The following is a 16,620-nucleotide window of genomic DNA, read 5'->3' as shown; positions in this document are numbered from 1 at the left end:
ACTCCAAAGGGAGGGTAAATTCAGAAGTTCAGGAGCAGAAATGAGCCCAGGAGGGTTTGAACACCTGACCTCATGAGAAGCACTCCCGCAGCCCACACTACCACCTGAACCACATCTTAGGGGTATCAAACTTATTTTCTTTTTCATATTTGTAGTGGTTGAAATTAATTGAATAAGTTGATTGAAGAGCCCCCGCAGCCTGCCTGTATTTTTAAAGAATAAAAATAGAAATAAAGAAAGAAAAGAGAAAAGAGAGACCTGCATAGAGGAAGGAAGAGAGAAAAGTGGTTGTTGTGGGTAGCTACGCACGGTTTTGACGATTAGTGAACCTGACGGTTAGGCTGCTTCTTTAGTTTTTTACAGTTTTACATTTGATTATTTATTCTAAGTAAAAGACATTAGTTTAACAAAGAGATGAAACCCCTCGAGAAGTTTTAAAAATTTTAAAAAATTCTTAATATTTGGAGAGAAGATACGGACTTTTTATTGAGGCTCCAAAAACTGTATGGATCTCACCGTGCTTGGATTTAGAATTGTATTGGATTTGAATAAGACGTAATACAAAATTGTATTAGAATTTATGCAAATCCATCCAAATCTAAATTCAAGGTTCGAAATTCATACTCTCAAACGTATAATACGCTAAAAATTCTCCTTATATTTGCCAAAAGGATAAGCTTAGGTAAAAGTATTAAGTATTCTAAAAGCTAAATGTCAAAAGAAAGGTGAAGAGGAGCAATTTGGGAAAAAGATCATAAGTTCAATTTTGAACTCGAACCACCACCTCTTATATCGTGGCTTTCATATGCTACTTTATAAAAGAACTTAAAATATAAAAGGTTAAAAAAGATAGCCTAAAATATGAGGAATTGCGTATAATCCTACTGCAAGCAAACTATATACAACTTTTGAACGGAGCAAGACGTGGCAGTATTATCCATGCGGATGGGTCCATCATCCAATAAATTAGTTGAATGTCTAAATAACTTGAACACCATCATAGATTAAAGAAATAATGTGTGGGGAACACTAAGCAAGTAGGGGTAGACGATTACTCGAGAAAGAACATAAATGAAGGATGAAATAGAAAATGGTTGCCTAAAATGATGGAGAACATGCTTTTTAACCTTTTAAATTGATTTTGAATTGAGTTGAATCTGTTTCCTCTTTGGTCTTGAATAAATGATAAGTTTTTTTTTAGGAGGGAGGTGGAATGGAAATAATGATCATAAAAAAATCGTCATGAACACACTCCAAACAGAAGTAATTTCCATGTTTTAAACCTAAAGCAAGCAATAGCTTCAAGGATACATCGATGCCTAGCTTTACTGTAAAGAAAACAGAGGACACAACTCTGAAGACGTCATGGGAATGAACAAAGGCAAGAACGAGAAGAAATAAATAAAAAGAAATTAAACGAACAACATGGTAAACATTATGTATTCATTTGATTTCATCGCAAGGCTGCTGAAGACATCGGTCCCCAAACTCACCCCTCAATTGTTTACAAATTCAAAACTTGATTCAAAACCATTAGCACTTGCAAACACTTATTTTATCAAACAGCGCCTCATCCCTTTCCTCACCCTTTACATCTTCTCTCCCTTCTTATTGGGTCCATCTATACCACTTACAATCCAGGCAATGGGAACTGAGTCGTCAGAGCTTCAACTCTCCTTTGTAGGCTCGAAACTCGATCCATTAAAGAGAAATTTGGTGACGACACACATTTCATGAATTCTTGAAGTTTTGACCCTGAAACTAAATCTTTTGCATCAAGGGCTATCTGCACACCCTCATGAATGAAGTCCGCAGTTGCTATGAATTCCTTCTCAGTAAACCCTCTGGTAGTCATAGCAGGTGACCCAATGCGGATTCCACCTGGTACGAGGGCGCTCTTATCACCTTCATAGCCAAATATTAGGTGTTAAATCCAAGACCGGGCAAAGCAAGAAAATCAACAAAATGTACTTAAAACAGTTTTAAACCACAGAGAAAAGACTCACCCGGCACAGAATTCTTATTAAGGGTGATGGAAGCCATGTCTAAGATTTTCTCCACACGAGCCCCATCGATACCCTGTATTCATGAGTCAATATGAATGATGCCTTAGATGAGGATGAAGATAGAACTAGTCATTAATAAGTTGATAGCATTTATATAAACAGACTTGCATTTGAGGTATGAAAACCCGATAATATACATAATAGACACACTAAATCTTACCAATGGCCTCAGATCCACAAGAACCAGATGGTTATCACTACCACCAGAAACCAATTTGTATCCCAACTCGATCAATCGGTTTGCAAGAGCTTTGCAATTAGCAATCACCTAATAAACAAAAGAGACAAACTACAAAGCTCAATAGCTGGCAAAATGTCAGTCATATTTTGATCATGAAAGCAAAAGAATAGCACCTTGTTCTGGTAAGCCTTGAAATCAGGGGATTGGGCATGCTTCAGGCAGACAGTAAGTCCTCCAATTGTATGGTTGTGAGGACCACCCTGTCAAGAAAACTCACTGCCTTTTATTCTGTTTCTACATTATTCCATAATTACAGAAGCCAAGGCCCCATTTAGTTTAAGTTTTCCAATACAGTTTCCTGTATCAGAAAACAAGGGAGAAGATAAAAAAGAAAATGCATTTGTTTAGTCATTTTTACAATACTGGTTTCGTAAACATCCCATTTTTATTATATAAATCCGGATACAATTCAAAACTCCCAACCCACCGGGTCCATCACCACCAATATGCACCACCATTCACTACCGTCACCTACCCCAACTACTGCCAAACACATTCTCTACTTCCATTTTCAGAAAAATAAACTCAAACTTAGTTATCCAAATTATCCAAATGCATTTTTGAACAAAATTATACAAATGGAATTCACTGTTTTCATTTTCAAAAAACAAGGACTTGCATACACGTTTTTGGATCATTAACCAAACAGACCCTAAACAAGGCCATGAGTTAAAAACTTACTCAAAAATAAACTAACCTGTAAACCTGGAAAAACAGCATTGTTGACGGCAGATTCCAGATCAACTCCTAGAACAGGATCCTTCTTGAAAAAAATCATACCGCCTCTAGGACCCCTCAATGACTGAACAATAATGTCTAATTACTTGTGTGCACAGTTTATAACGGAGAAAAAAAAAAGCAACGAAGAAAAATGTAACAAGATTCCAGTAAAGTATGCTTTTAACTATACAGATTTCTAATTTTTACCACAAATCTAGTAATTGTTAGTTGGGTATCAGACACTACCACAAACTCATAGGCAGAGATGAGCATTAATAATGAATCTATTAAAACATAAATCTTAGATGACATTATCAAAAACACCCAGTAAATCATATCATTACTTAAGGTATTCTGAGCATTTAGTAGCTAATATTATCTCCAATACACCTGTTTCTGTTAGCAGTAAATCAATAACCTGACACTGCAGAGGCAATTGACAGCAATGAGGAAAGAAAACTTTATATTGTGTACGACTCTTTGCATGCACATCTACTAAATTAAAATGTGCAAATGAACAACTGTTTTCTATCAATCCATAGCACAGATAACATATGCATATACTCTTCGGTTTAGTCCAGTGAGTAAAATAGTATCCTACAAATTTTGGAGTTGTGGCCATGATCTAGGAATCGCGAGAACATTTTAACTTGATCCTGCTAATGGAAATGATACTAAGTCTTGGATCATTAACTTCATTATCACAAGCTCTCCTTTAATAGAAAATTAAAACATAGCAAAAGTAATTTTAGGGGGAAAAAAATCCAGCATAACATAACGAAGAAAAATTCATCCCATACCTTGTGTGTTGTTGTAGTCACAATATCACAATACTCAAAGGGGTCAGCAACTACTGCAGCAGCAACAAGTCCACTTATATGAGCCATATCCATCATTAGAAAAGCACCAACAGCATCTGCAATCTTACAGTGTAAACCAAGTCTAACTGATTAGAAGCCAAGAAGAGATCAAGAAAAATGTGCTAACATAAAGAATTTGACATATTCACTAAAATAATAATAAACAAAAAAAAGCAGGGGGGGAAAGAATTAATAGATAGCAGGCAAAATCTTAAAGGCACATACCTTCCTCATACGAGGATAATCAAAATCTCGAGGATATGCACTAGCACCAGCTATAATTAGTTTTGGTCGAAAGAGTGTAGCTGTCTTCTCAAGCATGTCATAATCTACAATGCCTGCACAAAAATTATGAGAATTAAGATCCAATTATCAACACCAATCAAAATCACTAGAGCAACCATTCTATCATTTTTAACAATATGACTACAGAACCTGTCAATTCGTCAAGTCGATAAGGCATAGATTCAAAATAAATTGACGTGCCCGATACTCGTCTCTTAGGAGTCATAAACCCATGAGACAAGTGTCCCCCATGAGGTAAGTCCAAACCCTATGTCAGTTGCAAATGTGAATTAACAGGGATCCATGCAGATATCAACCCCCCACCCCCCAAACAAAATAAATAAATAAAAGACTTACCATAATTCGATCATGTGGATTAAGAATGGCAGTGTAGACCTCAAAATTAGCAGGAGAACCAGACAATGGTTGAACATTGACACCCCACTTCTTTCCATCTAAGCGAAATGCAGCTAGAGCCCTTTCTTGACACAGTGTTTCTAGCTCATCAATGTATTCATTGCCACCGTAGTACCTGAAACGTAGAATAAATTTTTGAATTGTGTATGATAATGAAAAATAAAAATTAACATAGAGCCAAATGCACTTATCTTTCATGATGAGATTTACCTTTTACCAGGTAGTCCTTCTGAATACTTATTCGTGAGGCAAGAGCCAACTGCTTCCATCACTGCTCGGGATGTAAAATTCTCCGAGGCAATAAGCTCTAGACTTTTGAACTGCCGTTGCTTTTCCTTTTCAACAATTGCATGCACTTCAGGATCAGCTTCGCTCAGGCCAGAGTCTTTCAAGCTGGCTTTATTTACTAATAATGATAGATGCAATTCCATGCATAATGAGTTAGCGCTAAATATGGATGTTTTACCACTGACATTTTGTGAATACTAGAATAAGATACATTATTCATCATTACTAAGCTTCGGTTCCTAAGGAAATACACGAGAGCATCTTCAATCAGTATGCCAAAAATATAGTCAATGCAGCTAACAGCTAACTTGCATCTTCAAGCTGCTAGGAAGAATATTGTCAGTTTATCAATACTATTATGACGCCTTAACAATGTAAAAGGAGAGATGGTTTTTTTTATTATAAAAAAAAAAAAATTCTCAACCAGCCATTTTGTCACCGGACTCACCACAGGAGATAACACAGAACAGGGCCAACCTCTCATATTTACATGAAATTGATTAATGAAAAACCAGTTTTAAAAGATGAACACATTGTACATCATGTGAACCTAAAATTTCGCAGTGAATGTGTTAGAAATCCCCTCCAGAAAGAAAACCAATAATCTTGCTTGCTCAGATAGACAAAAAGCAAGCAAGCTTTCGTGCAAGTAAACAACTATATGATAAAACTACAATTGCATGTTTATCATTGGTCCATATTTCATGACTTAATGTTTGGAAAGGCAAAAACTCATGGTTGGTCTATACATCGATCATCCTCTTGTTTGAACCAGAAAAAATGAAATTTCTCTTAATAACAAAGATTGTGCTATGTATACCAGCATTAATCTTCAGTTATTCTCACGGTCATCCTTCAATTACATGCACATCAATTTTTAATTAAACAAAGTTACAGAGAATTATTTTAGCCACATTCTACATTAATATTGTCAATGTTTAAACACCAGTACTTTCCTGTACCACAAATTATCTAATTGCATATCAAAGCCAAGTACAAGGCGACACAATTTCCAAAAGAAACAGTGATAATTCGATACACTTTAGGTAATTTTTCTGAGAAACATATGTATTTTGTTAACAACTGTTGGGCTTTTGTGGAGCCTAGTTGTGTCTTAATTTGGATGACGACTCGATCTCTGTTTAATTAGAGATTTCTATCCTAAGGCTTAGTCTATGAGCGCTGCGGCTTGGGCTGCGGTACAAGCCGCACTCGTGGGGGTCCGGGGGTAACGCCCCCGGGGAAAATTTTTGGAGCCCATTCGGAACGGAACCCTAGGCGCAACATATAAAAAGGGTGCTTTCGGGTGATTAGGGTTTGTGTGGTTGTATCCGCGAGAGTGTGTGGTTGTATCCGCGAGAGAGAGCGAGAGCGAGAGAATTGTATCGCCGCACTCTCTGTGCTTTCTTCCTGATAATATTGAAATCCCTGCAACTCCGTGGACGTAGGCAAAATTGCCGAACCACGTAAATATTGTCTTGTGCGTGTGATTGAATTTTTCTTTGGCATTATTCTTTCTCTATTTGTTTCTCACAGGTTTCGGGAATTTGTTCGTATATTCCTAACAACAACAACATGATGCAAACTGATGGCATCAACCACTGAATGAGCTCATCCAAAAATCAGGTTTCCAATTGATACCCCAACCAAATAATTTCCTCTGCTATGCATTGATGCATAGCACCACTGCTTTTATGTTAAGATTTTTCCATGTAATAACAATCATTAATGTCGGTTAAGTGATTTGAGGTCATTTTAATAAGACATTTTTGCTTATCACATGGCAAAATCTTAACATACAAAGCACAGGTGCTATGCATCAATTCAAAGTAGAGGCGCTCAGGCTTATGATTAAATAAATTTTATATTTTAAAATTTTTTATAATATTTTAAAAAAATAAAAAATAACTTCCACAGGTCCACAAACAACTCACTGGTATCATCATGTAAAATTACCCAAAATAAAAATAAATAAATAAACATTTTCAAAAGATTGTTTACCTCCAATTTCAGGCACAGGAACAGTCATGGTAGAGGTTGGCTTCCCAGTAAGCAGGCTCTGTGTAATGTTAGAAGACTTGCAATTCTTGGCTGAATTATATTGAACCTGACATGGGAATCGATTGACCCAAGACCCTTTTGATGAGAACATCAATCCCTTGCTCCAGATGGGCTGTTCAAGAGACCCTGATACGGCAGCTCCACAACATGCCTGCATTCTGGCTTCTTAGATTTACAACTCAACTTCCTGCACAACACCCAAAAATTTATAGATAAGAACATGATGACATAAAAAACTACAATGTAAAATACATAAATTGAATATATTATTCTGTGGACAAGCTTGTTCATGAATGTGATGTAATACAATTAGAATATTAAAGGTTTGCTTGGTATCATTTCAGCTTTCTATTTTCATTTCTATACAGTGAAGAAATAAATTATGAAAGCATGTTTGTTTACTTTAATATCTAGAATTAACTTTTGTGGATTAAATCATTTTTTTATAGATTTGTCAATAAGATCATTCACTTTGTACATAATCTTTACATAAAATTAAAATAAACAATCATGTGAATTTTAAATATTAATGAAAACAAAAATACCCATAAATTTTCTAAAAATTTTAAAAAATAATAGAAGTCCTTTAGAAATATTTTTACTGTTTTCCTATTGCATCCGCAATAAGATAGTCCTTGTAAAATAAATTTTAAAATAGCATAATTAAGTAAAATAATTAAAATAATTTTTATTTTTCTAATAGTTTTCATAACTTGATTATATTTGTTTTTTTTTTTTGTTTTAATGATATTTTCAATTTTTATTGGATTCAGGATAAAAAAAGTTCAATCAAGTTTTTAGTTTCTTTCAGTTATAGAAATGTTAAAACAAACAGGTTGCTTGTTTTCAGTTTTCAGTTTTTGTTACTGATTTTTGGTTTCCATTTTCTGGTTTTTATTTTCATAATTTTTAACAGCGATACCAAACAGTTCCTAAATTGATGTAATATTTAATGAACAACTAGAAAGAACATTATATTTGTATCAACTTTCTACTTGCACTCTGTCTTGATCAAATCAACTCCAAAATAACAATAACAATAATAATAAAAGAAGAGACCAGCGCAGGAACTCAAAATTTCTTCTTAGCACAGCATAGCTAACTGCGCAGCTGTTCATCTTAGGATTTCTTCGAATCTTCTCTGGATATCTGGATTCCTGATTTGCTATCTGTTTGTTGGTGATGGAGTATGGAAAAATTATTAACGAATTCCCTTCGACATTTTGAGCAAAGATACTGGTTTTGAGTTGAAAGGCATTTTTCAATCAAAGGGATCCATTCATAAGAACTCAAAAGAGCTTCGAAGGATCTTCCTTTAACTTCTTGGAGTCATTGGTAAAACAAGGGAAGTTGAATACGAATTGAACTCTTCTGAGCCAGTGCATATGGATTGGAGGATATTGAACAGGATTCCTATTTGGACCAGGCATTCCTTCCGTTTATTGGACAAACCTTGGGTTGAGCTGTGCAGCAAGAGCTGTGGGCAAGCCTGCACTTAGATTCTTTCACAAAGAAGATGAAAAACTTATTGCGCACAAGAATGAAGAATTTGTATTGACATTGATGTGAATGCTGAGCTGTCTGATCAAATAGAACTTTTGACATCTGATGGAGATAATACTGTTGTTTATGTTGGATAGTCTTCGAGACTTCCATAGTGTTCTAAATGTTCACGATTGAACACAATAGACCAGATTGCAAGTCTAAAGAGGAGTGGACACTAAAGAAAAGTGAAAATAATTGCTACTGATACTTCAAATTCATTCTCGATTCTTGAGGTAATTAATGAAGATCTTGAGGGTTCTGCTGATCATGTCGATAATTCTATTCTAGTCAATCTGGCTGCAACTGAAATTGATGTTTCTGAAGATCACACAGTTGTGAAATCATTCTTCCTCCCACATTAAGATTGCTTCAGCAGATCTTAATTTGACTGGTATAACCCATGGTTTAATCTTATATCCATTATAAAGTAGTACAAATTCTGGGAAGGACCAAAGTCTCATATTCAATATGGGATGATTTAGTATTTCTTCATTCATTCCCATCCAATCCAAAAAGGTTCTTGATGAATCGTGGGATAAAAAAGACCTTTCTAATCAATTTTATCAATTATGATAATTATTAGTCCCAGTTTTAGTGTTTTTATTACTGTTGGTATCAATATCGATCCAGTACTCAATATCTACTTTTTTTCTAAGACAAAAATTGATAATTCTCCAATCAAAATATTTTCTATTCGGATTTTCTCTCCAGATCCCTAATATCATCTTCTCCTAGAGAATTTTTTATAGGGGTATTCCCCAGCACATCAAATAATTTTCCACTAAATTCCTTGCTCAAAACAAGGGACTAGCTTCACATGGGAGGAATTTTGTTGAAAAAACATTAGAAACTGAACTTAAAATTCTTAATAACAGCTCTAAGGTGGTTCCTCTTGAGGCGGACGAAATTCAAAAACCCAAAGGTAAGGGAGTTTTTCCAGATACCAATATCCAAGGCACAATGCTTGCAACCACTTCCAATGTGGCTACTAGGTCAGTTACTGAGGCTGAAGGGCAAAACAAAGATATTAAGTCTATTGAGAATGATGCCAAGAATCCCACCTTCGGAAAGAAAGTTCAGAAGAAAGGAAAAGGAGTTGAGTCCGCTGGAACCAATCAGTCCAAAATTCCCTTACCACAGTGGACTTGGGAAATTGGAACATAAGGGGATTTAATAATCCCCTAAAACAGTAGGAAATTCTAATTTGATTAAATACAACAATAGCAAGCCTCAAGTCCCACTAGGTGGGGTCGGCTGCATGATTCTAATTTGATTAAATCTAAGCATCTAAATTCTAAATAAAATTGGTTTTTGTGAGGTAAAGGTTAAACCAGTACATTTTACAAAGGTCAAAGCCTCTATTAGTAAAAATTGGATCTTCCTCCATATTTAAGGGAATGACCATTTTAATGGAAGACATTGGCTTGGAATTTGGATATGATCCTTAAATCCATTAATATTGTGGCTATGCAGTTCCATTCTCAGTTTATAAAGTGTGAAAGTGTAGTTGGCAACTTCCTTTGGTTTTAGGTCACTTGCACGCATGTATGCTTCTAACTCTACAAGAGAAAGAACTTGGCTCTGGGATTCTTTGTTAAAGTTCTCAATTGAGATAGGAAAAATTTTCCCTGGGTCGTGATGGGAGATTTTAAAACCACAAGTTGTGTGTCTGAGTCTATATTCTCTATCAATTTCCTGCATCTCTATGCTATGGCAGATTTTAAATCTTTCTTAAATCCCTATGAGCTCCAAGACGTCTCTTATACAGGTCTTCCTTATACCTGGCCAAATAAAAGAACGACGAGTTTTATTGCCAGGAAACTTGACAATTTTAGTTTCTCAGGAATGCTTGAATGTTTTTCCCAATGCTCTAGCTTAGTTCCTTCTGCCTCATATTTTGGATCATTCTCATGGTCTGATTTGTCGGTGTAAATTCTCTCTTACTAAAGGCACTAAACTCCTCTTTTCAGTACCTGAACCATTGGACTCATCACCCCAAAGGTGGTAAAAAATGCTTGGGCCTCTTGCAATCATTTTTCCATTCTTAACTCCAGAATCCAATATGCTAAAATGGAATTGAATCACTGGCAAGTCTGTCATGAAGTATTCTTCTAATCCCTCAGTACACTTAATGATGAGGAAGCCATCTTAAAACAGAAATCTAAGATTGATTGACTTAAGCTTGGCGACAAGAATAACAAGTTCTTATCAGCAGCTGTTATAACCAGAAGACTTAAGTCACCAATTAAGACCCTGATAACTACTATTGGTAGAAAGGTTATCTATTTTCAAGATATTAGGAAGAGCGTGATTGTTTACCCTTCAAGGCTGTTGGGTTCTAAGAGTCAGGATTGCATCCCTTGCAATCTCTCTTTTCTGAAGGATCTGCTGGATTTTAATTGGAGTGATGATCAGAAAGCCTCCTTTCTCAAACCTGTTAATAAGGAGGAGATTAGAAGGGTGATTTTTTTCTTTTTCTGACAACAAGGCCCGGGATTTAGGGAAATATTTTTCAAGTCCTGTCAGAATATAGGAAATGATTTTTTTTTTTTTGGAGGGGTGGGGGGGCATAACCTCTTTTCTTTTTTAATCCTCGAGCAGGTGAATGATAAAGCCACTACTTTGGTTTTGGTTCCAAAGTGTTCTAATCCAAACTCTCCCACTGACTAAAGACCAATGGCTTGTTGCAATCTCGTTCACAAATGTATTACCAAGATTCTGGCAAACAGACTGCAAGAGTGCCAGGGTTCCTTAAGGCCCAATGAGACAGCTTTTGTCAAGAGAATCTTTTGCTTACTCCAAAAATCCTTCACAATTATCATCTCAAACAATGGGCCTCAAGATTTGCAATTAAGGTAGACCCAAAGAATGAGTTTGATCCCATCAATTGGGATTTCCTTCTTAAATTTCTAGAAGATATTGGCACTCCCAACTCTTTTTGCACCTGGATTAAAAGAGTATCACCTCTCCTTCCTTTTCTATTGCTCTTAATGATTTGCTGGAGGGCTTCTTCAAGGGTAAAAGAGGAGTTAGACCGAGAGACTCTCTTCCTCCCTACAAATTCATTATTATCTTGACTAAAATTTTGAAGATGGCTAATTCCAAGGGTGATCTGAAGTTTTACAGCTATTGCAAAAAAAAAGACCAATTTTCGCTTTGCTGATGATTTACACATCTTTTCTCATGGTGATCACAACTCTGTTAAAGAGTATAGAATACTCACTTGATATCCGTCACTTCTTGGTGGCTTGCAAACAAATCCCATTAAATCTTCTGTGTTTCCGGCTGGGACCAATGATCCTGCAGGGATTGAAATTCTTGGAATCCTGGGCATATATGAAGGTAAATTTCCTGTGAGATACCATGGGTTACCTCTGGTCTCAAAGAGGATCAGTAGGATCGATTACTTTTATTTAGTTGAAAGAATTGCTGGCAGGATTTATAGCTGGATGAACAGGCATTTGAGTTTTGCAGGAAGACTTCAGATGATTAACACTATCCTGATCAGTGAACTATAATCTATTATGCTCCCTTGCTCAAATATCAAGCTTCTTGAGAAAAAGTTGAGGTCTTTTCTTTGGAAGAGTACTAATCAAAAGTCCTTTTGCTCCAAGTGAGCTGGATTAAAATCTGTAAATCTATCTCTGATGAAGGATTCAGGTTGAAAGGGCTTCAAGACCTGGGGAAGCTTTTGGGTTACAGTGCTGATCAAGAGTCCTTTTGCACCTCTGTTTCTTTGTTATGGTTCAACTGGCTGCATGCTTATAAACTCAACAATGGAGTATTTGGGCAGTGGAGCCCCCTCTTAGTTGCACTCATACTCGGAAAAGAGTTCTTGGATCTATACAAAGAGCTAAACTTTTCTATAAGAGAGTTATTGCAGATGGATATAATACCTTCTTATTATATGACAATTCGCCCTCTTCCTTCTTCTCAAGACAAGCTGATCCTATCTTATTGAATCCTCTTATAGCTTGATTAGAGTGGAAAGGCAGGAAATTCCTTGGGCTGGAACTGTTTGGTGCAAGGGTCATTCCAAAGCATGCCTTCATACAAGGCTTGCTGCCTCGAATAGGTAGAAAAATCTGGATAGGTTAGCAAGCCAGGGTGGTCCTCAATCCCTGCCATGCCAGTTCTCTCTTGAAGTTAATGAAACAAGGAATCATCTGTTTTTCACATGTAATTTCACCAAAAAGATTTATGAAAATCTATCTAATGCAATAAAGATTCCTATCCATCTTTCTAGTTGGTAGGAGATTCAAAAGCACTTCGAGAAACATTATCCTGCCATTTCTTGCTTTGTAGAACATGTTGTGCAGCTTGCATATACTATGTTTGAAGAACTAAAAATGAGATGATACTTAAAAATAAGACCAGCATCAATGAGCTAGCTAGCAGATTAGTCAATGATGTCAGTTGTTATAAACTTATATGAGCTAGTTAGCAGCTTATGTTAGCTGTCTTCTGTTCTCTGGTTTTTTGTTGTTTCAACAGTGGTTTTGCTTTCTGTTTGTATTTGTTGCTTTATGTACCGCTTGTGCTAAAGTATGATCTCTTACCATTTTCAATAATAATAATGACAAAATAATAAGTCATTCCGAAGCTACTTAAGTCACATGTTTAAAATTTTCCCAAGCTTTTACAATAAAACAATGTTTCAAAATGTTTAATCAAGGCTCGCCCTAAAGGCAAGGCATGCCTAAAATGCCTTCAGGCTCAATCTAAAATACCAAATCCAAAAAAAGCTAACACATTATACTCTGAGGCTTACAAAAGGCATGCCTTTTGCCTTTTGTGTCTTTTTAGTTGAGGCTAAAGCATTTTGAGTGTGCGGAACTTCAAGTTAGATTTGGATAGAAAATTTCAACTACATGTTTATATCAAAATAATGTTGTACTATGTGTTGATTTCTAAAACTCTTGAGCCTCAACCTTCCCAAAATAATTGAGACTTGCATCTTAGATCTTAGAAAAAATTTGAACTTTGTAAGGTTATAGCCACTTCTTGGCATGATTTACTAAATGAATTCAAATTAGTATTTTTCAAAAAGCCCAAGTAGTTTACAAATTATATTTAATTTTTCAAATTCTCTGCAGCTTTCTTTATTTTCAAAAATGTAGATAATTTATTTACATATTTTTATCTAAAAATAAATTTCTCAATAACTTACGCCTCTCCTCTTAAGGGTTAAAACACCTCACCATATGCCTTCGGCTTTGAAAACACTGCTATAAAATATCAGCAATTTAAAAGCAGAACCTTCATTTTCCTCCGCAAAAAGTTTGCCATGAATATTTTTCTCTCTCAAAACAAAAATAACATTAGGAATTCAAATATATCGAAACACCGTTACTAATGAATAGACTGAAACTAAATTGCACAGTAAAAAATGTTTCATTCCAATTCAAGCGTTTCAATTGCTTATGCCGAAACAGTTCATTCCCGCTCATGTGTTAGTGCTTACACTTGAAGCCCAGAAAAAAAACATTCCCAATCCAATGTTGAGCGCATAAAAAAATCAAAACTGCAAACTACCCTTATCCAAATGCAATTCTTCATTTACACATCCAACACAATTTTCATTATCAATTTATAAAATTTGTACATTTTAACTAATACTCTAACCATGGATTAAATCACATATTTGCTAATATTTTATTTTTCTTAAAGTGGAGAAGTAGCACTTTAAAAAAAATAGAAATTACAAAATCCCCCAAAATAAAGTAGTGTATGTTCTTCCCAAAATGAAATATGTATGGATAGTACCCATGAACTAGTCCATTAAAAAAATAAATAAAATAAAGACATCATACAGCCATTCAATAGCATCCGAAAAAATGAAGAATATAAAACTAGATAAGACCCATGATGAATCCTACATTCACCCAAACAAAATGACCTTGGAAAAACTACATCCAAATACCATCCAACAAAACTAAACAGATCCAAACATCAGTGGACTACTGTATTTTCCAACAAAATATCAATGAGTTTCTTAAAGGAGACATCCAAATATTTGAATGCCATTCTACAAAGTATCATACAAAATAGTCCCAATAATTTATGAGAAGGTGAGAAGTATTTCTCATCAAGAATTATCCAAACAAAACACCAACTGAAAATAGAAAAATTCCACTCAACCACAACCAAGCAATGAATTGGGTAAATAAATTTTGAGCGCTATGGAGGACAAGTCATAAAGTCAACCAATAACTTTACTGCTAACAATATCAGCTGTTGGTATCGTAACAGATACATAAATAAGCAATTTCATCACAGCAACAAAGGCAATAAAAAATGAGATAGAATAACATGAACGCCCAGCAGACTCCAAAAAGGTTATAGGAGACAGAATAGCATTGGAAGGACCAATTAAGTAGTACTTGAGCTTGGGTCATAAGCCAACAAAACTCAGCAATACATGCCCAAGATAAGATCATCGAAATGGAATACCCAAGATAAGGAGAGAGTAGGCAAATAGCTTCTCCAGTCTAAAACTTAAACCATCTACCTCTGTAATATGATCAGTTATAACCTTTTTCTTGACACTAGTAGGGATGTATTTTATAATTGTCAAAAAAACAATTATGCTCAGTCACAAGATGAAGTGATATTTTAACTTCCATTCTCAAGTGAAGCAATGCTTGTATTTCAGAACATTTGCGTGCGCACATGTTATGAGGTTAAATAGTTCAAGAAACATATTGATGGTTATTTGATTGCTTGAACGCTTCCATGAAAACTGAAACTAGCTCTCCCACCAGCTTCAGCCAATCAAATATCCAGCAAAAAAATAAAACCATTAAAAAATAAAATGAGCAATAAAATGGTTCGTTGTATAAACTTAAACGAAAACCCAGAAAAAGATAATTAAAAAAGAAGAAACTTTATTTGTTATTCTTAGGAATAAACAATATACCCAACAAAATTTTTCATTTGCGACATACATGAGCAAGAACGCCCAAAAATAACACACCCGCAGGGACCGAACATACCCGGGCGTTCTGCGACAATCTCAGGTGACTTCCGATGGCGAGTTCAGGCAGCCGGCCGGCGGGTTATTGGTGAACCAACGGGTAAGCGAGAGAGGCGCTGGGTATGGGCTTGCACACAGCACTGAGACGCAATTTCTTTATAGAAGCCCTAGATCAGCCCCAAGTGAAAAATTCTTTCTTTTATGGACTTTCCTCGAATGGAATTTTGAAATTTGACTATGCAAATATAACATTGTACTTTTTGGAATTTACGTAATTTATTTGCTGACATGTTGTTTGTTTGTTTGTTAATTACTATTTCCCCTTATATATGAGGATGTTCTAAGAATTTGAATTTAAATTTTTATTTTAATTAAATTTATTACTTTTTGTATTGTTTAAAAGATACGAGAAATAATGGAGATATTTTAAAAATTAATTAACTTGAAAATAAGGAAAGTGATTTATTTATAAATTATGGTGAACTTGTTAAATTAATAGTAAGGATATTAAATTAATATCATTAAGTCATTGGTTGTCTTTCAAATACTTTTGTTTTTGATGAATTATTTTTTATTATTTCTTTTTCTGTGCATTGTATTTGGACTTTTATTGAGCATTTAGTTTAGGAAATAAACATACATGTTGTTGAGCATTTAAGTTAAGTTTTTATTAAGTTTGAACCGATTAAACTGCTTTATATATATGTATACCATGATTTCAAAGGTTATTTTAAAAATCGACTGTTCAAAATAGACTTTATAAATATAGGGTATATGATAGGGTATTTTGGATAAAATGAACAGTGAAAAACTGAGTTTTATCTTACGAACTACATACTATGTTTTTATTGGTTATTTATGGATTATGTTTAAATATTGAAATTGTGTGGCATGTGAATAATCGGTATGGTTTCTATATAACCGATTTTGGGTATGATTGTGAAAAAAACTGAACTGTTTGTGAAACATGCTGGAACTGTCTTTACAAAATATTGGGATTTGATATAATGGCTGAGGGGCGGGATTTTATTTAATGGCCGAGGGCTGGGTTTTATTAAATGACAAGTTCTATATGAAACTAGAGTTATACTACAATTTTTATTACCGAAATTGCATGATATGGTTTAAGAACCCTGAGGACCAATTATATTATGAGCACAG

At 35.0% G+C, this 16,620-nt stretch overlaps 1 protein-coding gene across 2 annotated transcripts; it reads right to left on the bottom strand.

Annotated features, from left to right (window-relative positions):
• Positions 1-1,426: 1,426 nt before the first annotated feature.
• LOC131165584 (serine hydroxymethyltransferase 3, chloroplastic) lies at positions 1,427-15,708 on the bottom strand. Of its 2 annotated transcripts, none has more exons than XM_058123511.1 (12): positions 15,479-15,708; positions 6,879-7,125; positions 4,800-4,995; positions 4,530-4,704; positions 4,323-4,440; positions 4,113-4,225; positions 3,828-3,950; positions 3,005-3,109; positions 2,421-2,507; positions 2,227-2,334; positions 2,007-2,079; positions 1,427-1,905 (listed from the first exon to the last, which is right to left on the bottom strand). In XM_058123511.1, exons 2-12 carry the CDS (start codon positions 7,093-7,095, stop codon positions 1,631-1,633), a joined length of 1,590 nt encoding a protein of 529 aa, XP_057979494.1. In that variant the 5' UTR covers positions 7,096-7,125; positions 15,479-15,708; the 3' UTR covers positions 1,427-1,630. The 2 variants fall into 2 exon arrangements, with proteins under 2 accessions (XP_057979494.1, XP_057979495.1); XM_058123512.1 differs by having other exon boundaries at positions 4,800-4,996; positions 6,883-7,125; positions 15,479-15,680.
• Positions 15,709-16,620: the final 912 nt, after the last annotated feature.

The sequence above is a fragment of the Malania oleifera genome, chromosome 10 (assembly GCF_029873635.1).
Source record: "Malania oleifera isolate guangnan ecotype guangnan chromosome 10, ASM2987363v1, whole genome shotgun sequence".
Taxonomy (NCBI): domain Eukaryota; kingdom Viridiplantae; phylum Streptophyta; class Magnoliopsida; order Santalales; family Ximeniaceae; genus Malania; species Malania oleifera.
Note: the sequence above shows the minus strand (reverse complement) of the source record. Positions and strands in the feature narration are given on the sequence as shown.

Excerpts from the sequence above, each read along its gene's own strand:
- LOC131165584 (XM_058123511.1), bottom strand. The coding sequence starts at position 7,095 with ATGCAGGCATGTTGTGGAGCTGCCGTATCAGGGTCTCTTGAACAGCCC. Across the intron at positions 2,508-3,004 it reads CTGTTTTTCCAGGTTTACAG|GGTGGTCCTCACAACCATAC; the intron begins GTTAGTTTATTT and ends TTTTCTTGACAG. Across the intron at positions 2,080-2,226 it reads TTGTGGATCTGAGGCCATTG|GGTATCGATGGGGCTCGTGT; the intron begins GTAAGATTTAGT and ends TCATGAATACAG.